General features: G+C 44.0%; 1 protein-coding gene across 10 annotated transcripts in view; it reads right to left on the minus strand.

Moving 5' to 3' along the window:
- Positions 1-17,796, minus strand: part of LOC124717156 (zinc finger protein 501-like) — a 337,802-nt gene that overhangs the window by 180,051 nt on the left and 139,955 nt on the right. For 7 of the 10 annotated variants that reach the window (XM_047243924.1, XM_047243922.1, XM_047243917.1 and 4 more), the window contains one exon: positions 7,145-7,197. In XM_047243924.1, the coding sequence (XP_047099880.1) occupies positions 7,145-7,197 (53 nt within the window). The remainder of the gene's footprint in view (positions 1-7,144; positions 7,198-17,796) is intronic. The other 3 variants (XM_047243918.1, XM_047243920.1, XM_047243916.1) reach the window with 1 other exon arrangement.

Genomic DNA, 17,796 nt, shown 5'->3' on the forward strand with positions numbered 1-17,796 from the left:
GTTTTCTTGTGTCTGGGCCATTGTGGCAACAGCGTTCTACGTTCAAGAGATATGAGTACTAAGAATTATATATACATGTATATTTTTTCTTCATTTACTGTACATACACAGTGTGGTCAGAAAGTCTGAAAATCTTGTAAGGGTGTTGCATGATAGGTTGTGCTGAGAAATACTTATTAAGAAGAAAATTCTATTTGTTGCACCTGTTGTGACAGTGCCACGATATTTAAAAGTGCCGCTACGTCAGTACGCGAACACGGCGATAGAGGCGCTCCGCAACTCAGCTGAGCGCGGGAGTGCCACCTAGCTATGAACGGCGCCGGCCGCATGTCATGTCATGGCACGGCAGTCGAGTGACAGATACGGAGTTGGTAGCATGTACCCCACTATTGTTTCTCCGTTTGTATATCCACGCAATTTATTAGTGATTAAAGGTTATAACACTTTTTGGCGACGAGGTCGGATATTTTTTTTTTTTGTTTTCCTGCATTGTGGACTTGTGCGTTCGTGTCGGGGCAGACATGGAACAGCTTATGCAAGCGCTCTTTGACCAACAAACACAGCTGACGGCTGCAATTCAGGCACAACAAACACAGCTGACGGCTGCTATTCAGGCGTTGTCGACGTCGCTAACTCATCGTCTGTCTTCCTCTTCTCCGCCTCCGTTCCCTCCTTACGACGAGGCCGCTGAAGACTGGGAAGATTATGAGAAGCGTTTGCGGCAACACTTCTTGGCTTTCGGCGTTGTCGACGCTCCTATGTGTAAGTCGTTATTTCTATCTTGGATTTTCCCACGGATCTATCAGCTGCTATCTCAGTTAGCCCCTCTGCGGGAACCTGCCATTCTGTCCTTCCAAGAAATGTGTGACTTATTGTCTACCTATTACCGAAAAAACACCCACGTCGTTGCCGCCCGCGTGGCATTCTACCGGTGTCGTAAACAGCCCCATCAATCTTACCGGGCTTGGGCGGCGGAACTACACGGTCTGAGTAGGAAATGTCAGTTTGTCACGGACACTCATCATGAGTCTTATGCTTATTCAATGGTTAGGGACGCTATTCTACGGCTTGCTCCTGACAAAGAAGTTCGGCAACGTGCCTTACAACTGCCAAACCCGTCGTTGTCGGAAGTTCTAAGCATCGCTCAATCTTTTGAAGTGTCTCACGCTGCTGGTGCGCAAATAGACGCGTGGTGTGATGTGGGCGCCGTACAGACCACTTTCGACGCGGACAATTTGCCTGTTTTACAGGGGAACGACGATGTGGCGGCAGTTCACTCGCATCAACAACATCGCGTTGGGCCGCCACGCTCGCAGCGAAAACAGCAACCACAGAAGCAGGTTCGTTCCGCACTTCCTTCTTGTCCACGTTGTTTCGTACAGCATGACAGGGCTGCGTGCCCAAAACGTTGGGCCACGTGTAATTCATGTAGGAAAAAAGGCCACATTGCTTCTGTGTGTCAGTCCCCTAAAGTTCCTGTCGACGAGGACGAGGCATCGGACATGGATGTTAACTGTGTGCTTTCTCAAACAAATAACTTGTTTGTTACTGTTAGTGTTTTGGATAAAGCCATTCGCATGCAAGTGGACACTGGCTCTGCAGTAACTCTCATTAATTCTCGCACGTATTTGGTGTTGGGCTCCCCTCCCTTGTCTCCAGTTACGCGAAATCTGCGAACTTATAATAAGCAGAAAATTCCTATCGTTGGCCAGTTTGATGCTTCCACTGCCTACAAGTCTGTTGTTAGGCCCCTCACGTTTTATGTGGTGGATCATGCAAGCACTGAAAACCTGTTCGGTTATGATGCTTTCCAGTTGTTCGGGTTCTCCATTGATGATGTGCACCTCATATCTGAGGATATTGCGTATCAACAGCGGGATGGATTGTGTTCTGAATTCTCGTCGTGTTCTCTGCTGGTCTGGGTCGTGCCAAGGATATTGAAGCCCACATTACTCTTAAACCTACAGCTCGCCCTAAGTTTTTCCGGGCACGCCCTATTCCGATGGCGTTGCGTGCACCTGTCAAGGCTGAGATAGACAGGTTAAGAGCTTCAGGGATTCTCCTTCCTGTTACCACCAGCGAATGGGCGTCGCCCATTGTGGTGGTTTCTAAACCAAACGGGAGTCTGCGATTGTGTAGTGATTGTAAAGCCACTGTCAACGCTCAGAGCCTCATTGACACTTCTCCTCTTCCCCGTCCTGAGGAGTTATTTACCAAGCTTGCTGGGGGCCAGTTCTTTTCCAAACTTGACTTATCGGAGGCATACCATCAGTTGCCTCATATCTGAGGATATTGCGTATCAACAGCGGGATGGATTGTGTTCTGAATTCTCGTCCGTGTTCTCTGCTGGTCTGGGTCGTGCCAAGGATTTTGAAGCCCACATTACTCTTAAACCTACAGCTCGCCCTAAGTTTTTCCGGGCACGCCCTATTCCGATGGCATTGCGTGCACCTGTCAAGGCTGAGATAGACAGGTTAACAGCTTCAGGGATTCTCCTTCCTGTTACCTCCAGCGAATGGGCGTCGCCCATTGTGGTGGTTTCTAAACCAAACGGGAGTCTGCGATTGTGTGGTGATTTTAAAGCCACTGTCAACGCTCAGAGCCTCATTGACACTTCTCCTCTTCCCCGTCCTGAGGAGTTATTTACCAAGCTCGCTGGGGGCCAGTTCTTTTCCAAACTTGACTTATCGGAGGCGTACCATCAGTTGCCTCATATCTGAGGATATTGCGTATCAACAGCAGGATGGATTGTGTTCTGAATTCTCGTCCGTGTTCTCTGCTGGTCTGGGTCGTGCCAAGGATTTTGAAGTCCACATTACTCTTAAACCTACAGCTCACCCTAAGTTTTTCCGGGCACGCCCTATTCCGGTGGCGTTGCGTGCACCTGTCAAGGCTGAGATAGACAGGTTAACAGCTTCAGGGATTCTCCTTCCTGTTACCTCCAGCGAATGGGCGTCGCCCATTGTGGTGGTTTCTAAACCAAACGGGAGTCTGCGATTGTGTGGTGATTTTAAAGCCACTGTCAACGCTCAGAGCCTCATTGACACTTCTCCTCTTCCCCGTCCTGAGGAGTTATTTACCAAGCTCGCTGGGGGCCAGTTCTTTTCCAAACTTGACTTATCGGAGGCGTACCATCAGTTGCCGTTGGATGCGTCTTCCAAGGAATTTCTCATCATCAACACTCCTTGTGGGTTGTATCAGTACCAGCGGTTACCATTTGGTGTTGCTAGCGCGCCGGTAAGTTTTCAGCGGTTTTTGGAACCGGCCTCCGTTCCCGGCTGCATCAACTACCTGGATAATATTGTTGTCACGGGGGCCTCCACTGAGGAGCACCTTCGCAATTTGCGTTCACTGTTTGTGTTCTGCATTCGGCTGGGTTGAAGTGCAATCTGGACAAGTCACAGTTCTTACAACCCTCCATTGTGTATCTTGGGTTCCACTTGTCCCATGAGGGTATACGTCCTCTACATCAGCAAGTTGCGGCCATTACCGCTCTACCCCGGCTGTCTACGGTCAAAGAACTTCAGGCGTTTCTAGGCAAGATTGCTTATTATCACAAATTCATTCCTGCCGCGGCGGCGGTGGCTCATCCTCTGCATCAGCTGTTACGCAAAAACGTTCCTTTCTGTTGGTCCGACGAGTGTGAGCAGGCTTTTGTCCGCCTGAAGGCTCATTTGCAGTCGGCGCCTTGTCTTGCCACATTCCGTCCGGGTCAGCACTTGGTTCTGGCGACAGACGCGTCACAGTATGGCCTAGGGGCTGTTCTCGCCCATCGGTATGAGGATGGGTCGGAACGACCCATCGCCTACGCTTCCAAGACCCTCGACGATGCCCAACGGCATTACTCTCAAATAGAGAAGGAGGCACTCGCTATCATTTATGCTCTAAGAAAGTTCAGCGTTCTTTTTGTATGGTTCTAAGTTTCACCTCATCACCAACCACAAGCCGCTGGTCTCTCTGTTCAGCCCCTCGGCGTCACTTCCGGATAAGGCAGCTCACCGCCTGCAACGTTGGGCCTTATACTTGTCGCGTTTTCACTATGAGATTCACTATCGCCCCACGGCCCAGCACGCCAACACTGACGCATTGTCGCGTTTGCCGATGGGTCCCGACCCGGTTTTCGATCGAGATGAACTACTCTGTTTCCACATTGATGAGGAAGAACGTCGTGCGGTCGAGGGTTTTCCACTTACAGGTTCGCAGGTCGCGTCGGCTACTGCGCGGGACCTGGTCCTGCGTCAGGTGATCGGTTTTGTTCAACGGGGTTGGCCGGACAGGACCAAGGGCCGGGCATCGGATCCCCTTCGCAACTACCGTGCCTTGCGCCTTCGTCTGTCTGTTCGTGATGGTGTTGTTCTTCTGGCCACGGATGGCGCATCTCCACGGGTCGTGGTGCCAGCCTCTCTTCACGAAGATGTTCTCAAACTATTGCGTGAAGGCCATTGGGGGATTTCTCGGACTAAGTCCCTGGCCCGCAGGCACGTTTATTGGCCCGGTATCGATTCGGACATCGCCCACATGGTCGCTGCGTGTGGTCAGTGTGCTCAACAACTGGCTGCACCCCGTACAATGCCCTCTCTGTGGCCTGATCCGGCGCAGCCATGGGAACGGGTGCATGCTGACTTTGCCGGCCCCTTCCTCGGCACTTATTGGCTACTGTCAATTGACGCCTTCTCGAAGTTTCCGTTTGTTGTTCGATGTCCGTCGCCCACCACTGCAGCAACGACGCTGGCTTAGTCCAAAATCTTTGCGCTCGAAGGTCTTCCATCCATGATTGTCACGGACAATGGCCCTCAGTTCTCTTCGCAGGCCTTCCGTGATTTTTGTACTGGACAAGGGATTCATCACGTTACAGCACCGCCCTTCTGTCCGCAATTGAATGGGGAGGTCGAGCGCCTTGTCCTCACTTTCAAAAGCCAGATGAAAAAATTCCTTAGTGATTTTTCCACCGATGATGCTCTGTTGCAATTTCTGAGTTCTTATCGCTTCACGCCTCTGGGTGATCGCAGCCCTGCTGAACTCTTGCATGGCCGCCAACCGCGCACTCACTGCACCTGCTTCACCCTGTCAGGCCTTGTGCTGTGTCCCCTAGTGCGGGAAAATACTCGGTGGGCGCCGACGTGTGGGCACGAGGGTATGGATCTCGCCCTAAATGGATTCCAGGGGCGGTCAAGGCTCTTCGCGGCCGCCGGCTTTGTGAAATACATACGGACGACGGCACGGTTGTTCGCCATTACGACCAGATGCGCCCACGAGTGGTGGCCACGCCGGTGCCAATGCCCCTTCCTTCGCCTCCAACAGCCCGGGAAGCCAGTCCTGTCGCTGCTGCCGATCTACCGTGCGTGTTGATGCAGCCGACGTCGCTATCGCTTCCGAGTATGCCGGAACTGGCCCCAGTCGCGACGCCGCCTTCTCCGGGACCCATCTCGCTGGAGCACACCCCCAGGTCCACGACACCTGTGGATGCTGCTCCGGAGTTTTCACCCATCATCTCGTCCAGCAGGAGGCACGTTCCACGCACAAGCTTCCGTCCTGGACATTTTCGACCGTACTCTCGTGTTTCTCTGCGGGATCTTCTCGGGGCCTCCCAAGAGGCCATGGATGTCGCCGCACTGTCTGTGTCTCCAAGGAAGTGAGTGGTTTTTTTTTTTTTTTCAACGGGGGAAAAGTGTTGTGACAGTGCCACGATATTTAAAAGTGCCGCTACGTCAGTACGCGAACACAGCGATAGAGGCGCTCCACAACTCGGCTGAGCGCGGGAGCGCCACCTAGCTATGAACGGCGCCGGCCGCATGTCATGTCACGGCACGGCAGTCGAGTGACAGATACGGAGTTGGTAGCATGTACCCCACTATTGTTTCTCCGTTTGTATATCCACGCAATTTATTAGTGATTAAAGGTTATGACAGCACCACTTCCAAGTTAATCAGTGTTGAAGTTGGCCAATCAGGCCACTGCGCATGAAAATTCAAGCGGCCCACCACAGTTGGCGTCGCCAAACATGCTGTTCATTTGGTTTCCTAGAACTGACTAATTGTCTCTGGGAGGTGCTTGAATTAGCATGCACAATGGCCTGTTTGGCTAACACTAGTTAACTTGGAAACAGCACAACAAATCAAATTTTTTCCTTTAACAATTATTTTTCAGCACAGCCTACCATCAAGCCCCTCGCAAGCTCTTCAGACTGTTTGTGATCATCCTGTATGTGAGTACTTCATATGGCTATGTGACTATATGAATGCTTTTCAGCTGTGGATAAGTCTCTTGAAGAAGTGTCTACCACTTTTTTCCCTCCATCTTTATGACATGGAACCTCCACTAATAAATACTGTGTATCTACAGTTCGGATTAACATATGCAGTGAAAGATCTTGTAGATTTTGAACTAAGATTAAAACTTATTTCCAGCCAAAGACATTTAAACAATAAGAAAACAAAAAAAATCCATTCAAAACAATAGTGTGATCTCTTGACTACATGTGTCATGCTTTTGCACAACAATGCAGTGCCACACTCTGCCTAGCAAAAGAGCTGTTGCATCAGTTCAATTTAAATGGGACCTTTGAACATCCACTCTACAGCACAGTCTTGTTCCAAGAGAATTCCATCTTATCATGCACAAGAAAAAGTGGCTTGGTTCCAAACATTTTTGACTCATATGAAGAACTTCGGAAAATTGTCATAGGCAGATTGCAATCTCTGGCATCAGAATTTCATGCAAATTGATTTGTTAACTCGTTAAGATATATTATAAATGCAAATTAGAATGGTGACTATGTAAAGAAGTAATACAAAGGGGTACAAGTAGTTTTTAAATTTTTCCAATGAATATTATTTAATGGCCCCATCATTTTATTTATAGTCCAACACAGGTTACTTCCAGAACAGTTCTTATAGTTATACTTGAACTGCAAAAAAACTATATCTATTCTGTAACAGAACTTTGTGGGCTTAATTTTAAACAACTTGTTATTCCAGTACACTGAAAATTTGCAAGTAATAATCTGTTAGCCATCAGAAACAGCACAGAAGGTGCTAACATGGATAAAATAACAAAGATAAGAAAGAAAAGAAATAGGGGAAATTTTTGTAGCAATGACTGTGCACAAAATTAAAAAGAAGTAAAAGAAAATGTTGTACAATACCTTTCTGGTTCACTGTCACAGCTTGTCGAATCCACATCATTCTGGAGCTCCTGCTAGGATAAAGGATATTAATATTAATAACAACAACGACAACAACCATTGAACTGTCCCTGTAAGGCACAGAAACATGTAACATTCACAGATTTAATAAAACAGTGTTTGTTCAGACAGCTGAATTAAAATTTGTAATAAATGCCAAAGGATATCATCTCTAACAGCACATGGAAGTAACTGAAAGGGAAGCCAGCTCTACAGCACACCTCAGATGCAGAACGTAGAAGCCAGGCACACCAAAGAGATAATATACTATGTCTGTGGTATTATATAGAGATCGCAGTGTCACACCATAGTTGGCAACGCAAATCGATATAACAGACATTAGCAAGCATTCACTGCAATCTGCAATGACGTATGGGAGTCACTCCTGAGGACAACGTCTACCCTCTCAGCACACCAGTGCCCTCACACTGAGGTCAATACGGTGTCGAACTGGAAAGAGTTCTGCCCAGTTTGAGACTTCAGCCACAGCAGTCAACATCGTATTATAGAGTCAACAATGAACTTGTACTGTTGTGAATATCAACTGCAAGAGAACAGTTTGTTTGTTAGTGCATCAGGTGATTCTTTGCTAGTCCATAACGGTTATAAATTATCCAGTAGTCCTATGCTAAAGAAGTGTGTCAAAATTAAGCAAATCTTTCATTCATTTACGTGCTACAGTGAAGTAATATTTCATGTTCCCAAAGCAATCAAAGACCCCACAGTTGTGGTCAGACAAAAGTAGTTTCACCTAGTTACAACAATGTCCTTATGAAAACTGATGCTACCTGACCATATAAGCAATGGAGCGACTCATGAAACTGGAACAGGTTTCAAGCCTAAAAGTGTGTATGATAATGATTAATTTCAATTAAATCAAAGTTCAAAATGAAAACACACACTCAAACAACCATGTTCTACGTAATAAATTGCAGATCATTTTATGTCACGATACATAAAAATTTCTAACTTACACAAACAACTGTGCTGTATGAAATGAGGGACTGGGGAAAAGAATGAGAAATTTAAGAATTTTTCACATCTACTCAGCAAAAGCCATTAGGAAGTCTCATAAATTAATTCCCACAATTTTCAAAAGTTCACTGGCTCTTAAAAATAAGGATAAAGAAATTACCTAAACCTCAAAATGTATGGAAACCATAAACAGGTGACTCAAAATCCAAGCTACGGGGTATGAAGAAAGGTGTCTCATCCCACACAAACAAGTTGGGAGTTCAATTTTATGGCAAATAATGGTACCCATTAGATCAGGACCAACGACAGCATGCTGAACATCATGTTTACAGCACATGTGGGCCATGGTGGGACCAAGGCCCAGCCTATCACTCGGCTTCGCTTGGTCCACCTCTGAAGTACATGGAACTGCACAACATTTCATTTAGCATTGCGACGCAGCATTTTTTGGTTGGCACAACTCTTGAGTGTGGCAGAATTGAGCTGTCAGTACTGTTTATCCTTCATTATTTGTTCACGGTATGAAGGACATTCAAAGGTCCAGTGGCTACTTGCTCAAAGAGGCAGTCTAGAGATCTCTCACTGCAGTCCTTTAAAATTAATGTGAATGACAGAACAGAATTTTCAATTTGCATAAGTGACAGATACTGCATATTTGCTATGAAACTGTATTGTAATATCATGCAGAAGAATTTAAAGATTTAGCTGACAATGAAAGAGCAAAAAATTACAATGATCAACAGACATGATTCATTGTTATCTATATCACGATACACTTTGTGCTAAATTTACAGCCATGTAACACGTGAAAATATTGTTGGTACAAATAAGAAAATTTCAAAAGTCATGTTGGTACAAATAACAAAATTTCAAAAGTCACACACATTACTCCATTGTCAGTAGCAACATTTCAGTGAAAATGAATAAAGAGTGTGGAGACATCATATATTTCTGCAAAGTACATTGGTTAAGTCAAGGGGCATTCCTGGCCAATTTTTCAAGTTAAAATTTGCTATTGCTGAATTTATGAAGGAAAAAGGAGTGCAGGAACAAAATTAGAACATCTGTAATAGAGTGCAGACTTTGCATTTTAAGTGGACTTGGTTGCACACTGTCCACAGTAAAAACATTGCAAGTCAACTTCTTTCTGACTTGACGAAGATGCATTTAAAAAGAAAATCATGTTATAGAAGGGACACATTCTGACACATACAGTTCAGTGCCCCCATCTCATTGGCATTAAAGAAAATGGGAGGTTTGAAGAATTCATTAGAGTCTTGAAAAAATTACAAGGATAGTTCTATAAAGATTCTGAGGTCACTGTCAATTGTACATCTGTTTCCGAGCTGTTTTCAAGACCATTTGCTGTTTCAGTTCAAAGTGTGACCTGCAAGGTAGTTCCAATATTAATGACAAATATTTTTATGTTAAAACTGTCCAGAATATCTACATTGCTTTCCTCAGGAACAGTTCCCAAGTCTCCATAATGAGGCTGCAAAAGTGCTACATTAATTCGATCAAAATATTCGTGTGAAAGACATTTTTTCCATTATGACATTAAATAAGTCACAATTGTGTGGAAACTCGAGTATGAAACTCTGTGAAATTGTCTGTGCCTGTCCATATGCTGACAGTTAGTACCAGATAAAAATTTATTCATTCTTCCAAAAATAATTAAATTATACTGAAAATTTGTTTTATTTGTGACCTACCTTTGTGAGAAATGTGAAATATAAAACCAAGTAGTATGTAGTGGACTTGCACTGCCATCTAAATGCAGTGTCTTCGCAGTTTTCCCCTCTTCCCTCTCCTCATGCTAAGACAGTGTAATGTGGTGGTGGTGGAAATGTGAAGAGAGGCTTAGCTCTTCGGCACTCGTGCCCTGGCATGCCCTGCAAGCCAAACTCCTGGCTGCCCCTAAATTAGACAAATGGCAGCAAGGGATGGGAAGAAACACCTGCTGCACTCTGTGTGTGTGCCTGGGGGCATCAATCAACATGCTGAAGAGGCTGTTCTAGAATCTACTAAGGAAACAGGCTACAACCAAATACACATCGTGGTGTATGTTAGAACAAACAATGCCAGTCGTCTGATCTCTGAGGTCATGCTTCAATCATTTCAGTGACTAGCACAGAAAGTTTGTGAGGGCCAATCATGCTCACACAGTTTCAACTACGACCACAATCTGCAGCGTTGTTCCCAGAACTGATCATGACCCACTGGTTCTCAATCGAGTAACGATTCTATGGCAGTCTAGGCTGTGCCTTCCTAGATTTGCATCACAGGGCTGAAAACTGTAGGATCTCTTTAAATGGGACAGGTGGGCATTACACATCAGAGGCTACTACCCAAGGTAGCTGACAGTGTGTGGAGTGCACACACGGGGTTTTTAGACTAGGTGACTCTCCATTCATTTCAGACAGTGATACCTGTAGGAGACCATGAAGTACCAGAGTAGGATCCAAAGAAATGTTCGCCACAGGTGAGGCTCACCTGCTGAAGCATTCACAATAAAGTGCTGGAGACAGAAGTGCTCCTGAAAAGCAGTGGAGCTCACATAACCCTACCTACAGAAACAAACATAAGGAGACACATTAAGTTGCAGGCAGGCACACATAAAAGACACTTACATAGAGCTTTCAGCCACAGCCTTCATCAGTAAAGACTACTGACACACACACACACGTCATATGCTAAGTAGCAATCTGTCTTTTCCTATGTTGTTGACCTATCTACAGAGAGCTGGTTATAACCTGAAATGGACAGCAGTGAAATTTTCAGTGAAAATTTTGGTATATATCAAAAGGCTAAACAAGGGGAAAGTAAAGCTGTTGCCCTTCCCGGGGGCATGCACCTCTACTGTAAAAATGATTATGGCATACTCTTGGGTAAACATCTGGTAGTAACACAGGAGAATGTCGTCATCAGGAAAAACAAAACTGGCATTCTATGAGTCGGAGCATGGAATGTCAGATCTCTTAGCCGGGCTGGGAGTTTAAATAATACCCATAATTGTGCACGAAGGTTAGAAACTTTAAAAAGTGAAACAGATAGGTTGAATTTAGATGTTGTGGAAAAGTTTGGTGGCAGAGTGAAAAGGACACCTGCTAAGGTATATCCTGGGTTACAAGTACCAAATAAATTGGGGATAACGTAGGAGTAGGTCTAATACTGAATAAGAAAATAAGAATGTGGGTAAACTACTATGAACAGCACAGGGAATGTGTTACTTACACACACACACACACACACACACACACACACACACACAGAGAGAGAGAGAGAGAGAGAAACATGTAGACACTATTTGATAGTTATCTTTGGAACAAATTGACATATTATTGCACTTTTGCGCAGTAGCATAGTCCATTGTTTTCTCAATAGACCTTGGTGCACGTTTTCCAGCAGATGACAGTGCAGCAATGAGTGGTGTCAGATCACCTTTGGAGTGATGCAAGGCCATACTGAAGTGGCACTGAAAGTATGAAAATACTATGATGGGGGTACAATGGCAATGGCATAATGTGTACAGAACTCGGCCATCAACACGTACAACAGTTTATCGTGTTAGGGATAAATTTGAAGCTGACGGTACTGTTCATGGTGTGCATAAGGAAAGTCCTGGCCAACCAAAAAAACAACTAGTGCAGCTACAAGCACTGCTGTGTTGAAACATTTTACTAGGTTACCTCAAAAATCTGTGGAGCAAGGTGCACGTCTAGGTGGAGTATGCCTATCAAGCATACGACGATTTATGAAGGCTGCAAAGTGGAAAGTGGAAATGCCAAAATTGCTGCATGCTATTAATGAAGATGACCAGGATCAAAGGGTGGAGTACTGAGAGTGGTAGAGGATGAACGGTTTGCACGGATGGTTATCTGGTCTGATAAGGCACAATTCAAACTGAACAGTACTGTAAACTGCCACAACTAAGTGTACTAGGATTCAGAAACTCATTACGTTCATGTGGACAAACAAGTTAATCTACCAGATGTTAATGTGTGGTGTGGTGGGGTCTGCCATCGTGCAGTTTGATTGGCCCATTCTTCTTTCAATGTACTGTAACTGGTGAGGTGTATCTTCATATGCTGCAAACATCGATTTTACCTGCCATCCAAGGGGTGTTTGGAAATGAAAGGTTTTACCTACAACAAGATGGCACTCCGCCTCACTACCACAGACATGTCAGAGCCCACTTGGATGAAAGTCTACCTGTATGACGGATAGGGGTTCAGTATCCACCACGGTCTCCAGACCTTACATCTCTTGACTTCTATCTATGAAGGACCTGGAAGAATAAAGTTTATCAACAGAAACCAGCTACACTGAACAAGCTATGAGAAAGCATCGAAGCATCCTGTGCAGCTATCACACCGGCGACACGGCTGTAGTTCAGTCAACAGTTCAGCAGCATTGACATTGTTTGGTGATTAATGGGGGTCACTTTGAAGAATAAAATCCCCCCCCCCCTCTCCCGGCCTAGAATTGTAATAGTATGTCATTTTCTTCCACTAATATTGACGATCAAAGAGTGTCTACATTTTTCTGGACCCCTCTGTGTGTGTGTGTGTGTGTGTGTGTGTGTGTGTGTGTGTGTGTGTGTGTGTGGAAGGGGGGGGGGGGGGTGAGTGGGCACACGCGTCAAATAATTATGCAGATAAAGAGACTGAAAGAATGTATGATGAGATAAAAGAAATTATTCAGGTAGTAAAGGATGAAGGAAATATAATTGTTATGGGAGACCAAAGTTCAATAATAGAAAAAGAAAGAGAGAGAGGGAAATAGTAGAGAAGATAGATGGACTGGGTGGGGGGGGGGGGGGGGGGGGGGGGGATCTACATCTACACCCATACTCCGCAAGCCACCTGACGGTGTGTGGCGGAGGGTACCCTGAGTACCTCTATCGATTCTCCCTTCTATTCCAGTCTCGTATTGTTCGTGGAAAGAAGGATTGTCAGTATGCATCTGTGTGGGCTCTAATCTCTCTGATTTTATCCTCATGGTCTCTTCGTGAGATATACGTAGGAGCGAGCAATATACCACTTGGCTCTTCGGTGAAGGTATGTTCTCGAAACCTTAACAAAAGCCCGTACCGAGCTACTGAGCGTCTCTCCTGCAGGGTCTTCCACTGGAGTTTATCTATCATCTCCGTAACGCTTTCGCGATTACTAAATGATCCTGTAACAAAGTGCGCTGCTCTCCGTTGGATCTTCTCTATCTCTTCTATCAACCCTATCTGGTACGGATCCCACACTGCTGAGCAGTATTCAAGCAGTGGGCAAACATGCGTACTGTAACCTACTTCCTTTGTTTTCGGATTGCATTTCCTTAGGATTCTTCCAATGAATCTCAGTCTGGCATCTGCTTTACCGACGATCAACTTTATATGGTCATTCCATTTTAAATCACTCCTAATGCGTACTCCCAGATAATTTATGGAATTAACTGCTTCCAGTTGCTGACCTGCTATTTTGTAGCTAAATGATAAGGGATCTATCTTTCTATGTATTCGCAGCACATTACACTTGTCTACATTGAGATTCAATTGCCATTCCCTGCACCATGCGTCAATTCGCTGCAGATCCTCCTGCATTTCAGTACAATTTTCCATTGTTACAACCTCTCGATACACCAGGCATCATCTGCAAAAAGCCTCAGTGAACTTCCGATGTCATCCACCAAGTCATTTATATATATTGTGAATAGCAACGGTCCTATGACACTCCCCTGCGGCACACCTGAAATCACTCTTACTTCGGAAGACTTCTCTCCATTGAGAATGACATGCTGCGTTCTGTTATCTAGGAACTCCTCAATCCAATCACACAATTGCTCTGATAGTCCATATGCTCTTACTTTGTTCATTAAACGACTGTGGGGAACTGTATCGAACGCCTTGCGGAAGTCAAGAAACACGGCATCTACCTGTGAACCCGTGTCTATGGCCCTCAGTCTCGTGGACGAATAGCACGAGCTGGGTTTCACACGACCGTCTTTTTCGAAACCCATGCTGATTCCTACAGAGTAGATTTCTAGTCTCCAGAAAAGTCATTATACTCGAACATAATACGTGTTCCAAAATTCTACAACTGATCGAAGTTAGAGATATAGGTCTATAGTTCTGCACATCTGTTCGACGTCCCTTCTTGAAAATGGGGATGTCCTGTGCCCTTTTCCAATCCTTTGGAACGCTACGCTCTTCTAGAGACCTACGGTACACTGCTGCAAGAAGGAGGGCAAGTTCCTTCGCATACTCTGTGTAAAATCGAACTGGTATCCCATCAGGTCCAGCGGCCTTTCCTCTTTTGAGCGATTTTAATTGTTTCTCTATCCCTCTGTCGTCTATTTCGATATCTACCATTTTGTCATCAGTGCGACAATCTAGAGAAGGAACTACAGTGCAGTCTTCCTCTGTGAAACAGCTTTGGAAAAAGACATTTAGTATTTCGGCCTTTAGTCTGTCATCCTCTGTTTCAGTACCATTCTGGTCACAGAGTGTCTGGACATTTTGTTTTGATCCACCTACCGCTTTGATATAAGACCAAAATTTCTTAGGATTTTCTGCCAAGTCAGTACATAGAACTTTACTTTCGAATTCATTGAACGCCTCTCGCATAGCCCTCCTCACACTACATTTCGCTTCGCGTAATTTTTGTTTGTCTGCAAGGCTTTGGCTATGTTTATGTTTGCTGTGAAGTTCCCTTTGCTTCCGCAGCAGTTTTCTAACTCGGTTGTTGTACCACAGTGGCTCTTTTCCATCTCTTACGATCTTGCTTGGCACATACTCATCTAACGCATATTGTACGATGGTTTTGAACTTTGTCCACTGATCCTCAACACTATCTGTACTTGAGACAAAACTTCTGTGTTGAGCCGTCAGGTACTCTGTAATCTGCTTTTTGTCACTTTTGCTAAACAGAAAAATCTTCCTACCTTTTTTAATATTTCTATTTGTGGCTGAAGTCATCGATGCCGTAACCGCTTTATGATCGCTAATTCCCTGTTCTGCATTAACTGTTTCAAATAGTTCGGGACTGTTTGTCACCAGAAGGTCTAATATGTTATGGCCACGAGTCGGTTCTCTGTTTAACTGCTCAAGGTAGTTTTCAGATAAAGCACTAAAAAAAATTTCACTGGATTCTTTGTCCCTGCCACCCGTTATGAACGTCTGAGTCTCCCAGTCTATATCCGGCAAATTAAAATCTCCACCCAGAACTATAACATGGTGGGGAAATCTACTCGAAATATTTTCCAAATTATCCTTCAGGTGCTTCGCCACAACAGCTGCTGAGCCAGGGGGCCTATAGAGACATCCAATTACCATGTCTGAGCCTGCTTTATCCGTGACCTTCACCCAAATCATTTGACATTTCGGAACTCTGTCAATTTCCTTTGATACTATTGCACTTCTTATCGCTATAAACACTCCTCCCCCTTCACTGTCTAGCCTGTCTCTGTGGTATACACTCCAATCTGAGTTTAGGATTTCATTACTGTTTACGTCTTGTTTCAGCCAACTTTCTGTCCCTAGTACAATATGGGTGTTGTGACCGTTTATTAATGAGAGCAGTTGAAAGGGGAACCTGCATGGTAGAAATTTGCATAGAGTATAATTTAACTGTTGCCAACACTAGGTTTATGATTCACAAAAGAAGATTGTAAATGTGGAAGAGACAAGGGGACACTGGAAGGTTTTACAATTATTATATGTTGGTAAGACTAAGTTCAAAACCAGATTTTAAACTGTAAGACATTTCCAGGAGCAGATATGGACTCTGGCCTAAATTTATTGGTAATGCACAGTAGATTAAAGCTGAAGAAATTGCAAAAGGGTTGGAAATTAAGGAGAAGAGATGTGAGTAAGGTGAAAGAACCAGCAGTTGTTAAGTGTTTCAAAGGCAGCATTAGGCAATGACTGCCTGCAACAGGGGAAGGGATGCAATAGAAAATGAGAATCAAATACATAAACAGACAAACTCTAGTAGAAATCCTTGGATTCACATGAGATCTTGAATTTAACTTACGAAATAAGAAAATATAATAATGCAGCAAATGATGCAGAAAAAAGGCAGTACAGATATGTAAAAAATCATACTGAAGAAATATGCAACATGGCTAGAGTACAAGTATACACAACTATGCATAATTAAGGAAAAGATAGATAATGCCTAAAGGAAAATTAAAGAAGCATTTTGTGAAAATAAAAGCAGCTGTATGAATATCAAGACCTTGGAGGGGAAAATCAGTACTAAGCAAAGAAGCGAAAGATGAAAGCAATGCAAACAAGAGGCATACAAGGGAAACGAACTTCAAGGCCAAGGAAAGAGGTGGAAGATATACTGCAAGAAGAATTTGACAGAGGACTGAAACAAAAGGTGAAACAAGGCCCTGGAGTAGACAACAATCCCTCAGAACCATTAATATCCTTGGGAGAGTTAGTCATGATAAAACTATTGCACCTGGTGTGCAAGATGTAATACACAAGGTAAATATCCTCAAACTTCAAGAAAACTGCAATAATCACAATTGCAAAGAAAGCAGGTACTGACAGGTGTGAATATTACCAAACCATCAGCTTAAGATGTCATGGTTGCAAATACTGACATGAATTTTTACAGAGGAATGGATAAACTCGTAGAATCTGATGTCAGGAAAGATAAGTTTGGATTCTGAAGGAATGTAAGGAAACACGGGGCAGTAGTGACCCGATTTATCTTAGAAGAGGGATTAAAGAGAGGCAAACCTACGTTAATACCATTTGTAGATTTAGAGAAACAAGACTGGTCTTAGAAAAGTTGAAGGGTATGAAAGGGAAGCAATGGCTGAGGAAGGAGTGAGACAGGATTGTAGCCTGATGTTAGTCAATCTGCACATTGAGCTGGCAGTAAAGGAAATCAAAGAAAAAATTGAGTAAGGAATTAATGTTCAGGGAGAAGAAAAAGAAACTTTGAGATCTACTGATGACACTATAATTCTGTCAGAGAAGGCAAGGAACTTCAAAGAACAGTTTAACAGAATGGTCAGTGTCTTGAAAATGGGTTATAAGATGAAAACATCAACAAAAGCAAAACAGTCAATGAAATGTAGTTGAATTAAATCAGGCAATGCTGAGAGAATTAAATTAGGAAATGAGACAGTGAAGATAGCAGATGAGTTCTGCTATCTGGGCAGTAAAATAACTGATAATGGTTAAAGTGGAGGAGATATAAAACAGAAATTGGCAATGGCAAGAAAAGCATTTCTGAAGAAGAGAAATTTGTTAACATCAAAAATAAGTTTAAGTGATAGGAAGTCTTTTCTGAAATACTTATCTGTACTGAAATGTGAGTGATAAGCATTTGAGACAAGAAGAGAATAAAAGCTTTTGCTGCTACAGAAGAATGCTGAAGATTACATGGGTAGAATATGTAACTAACAAGGAAGCACTGAATAGAAATTGAGAGAAGAGAAATTTATGATATAACTTTTGGAGGGAAGTGTGGAGGGTAAAAACTGTAGAGGGACTCCACAATACAAATACAGTAAGAGGTGAGAAGCTTGCACAGGATAGAGTAGCATGGCTAGCTGCATAAAAGCAGTCTTCAGATTGAAGACGACCACCACCACCAATAAGAAAAGGATAGGGTAATGGGAAACAG

The sequence above is a fragment of the Schistocerca piceifrons genome, chromosome 9, assembly GCF_021461385.2.
Source record: "Schistocerca piceifrons isolate TAMUIC-IGC-003096 chromosome 9, iqSchPice1.1, whole genome shotgun sequence".
Taxonomy (NCBI): domain Eukaryota; kingdom Metazoa; phylum Arthropoda; class Insecta; order Orthoptera; family Acrididae; genus Schistocerca; species Schistocerca piceifrons.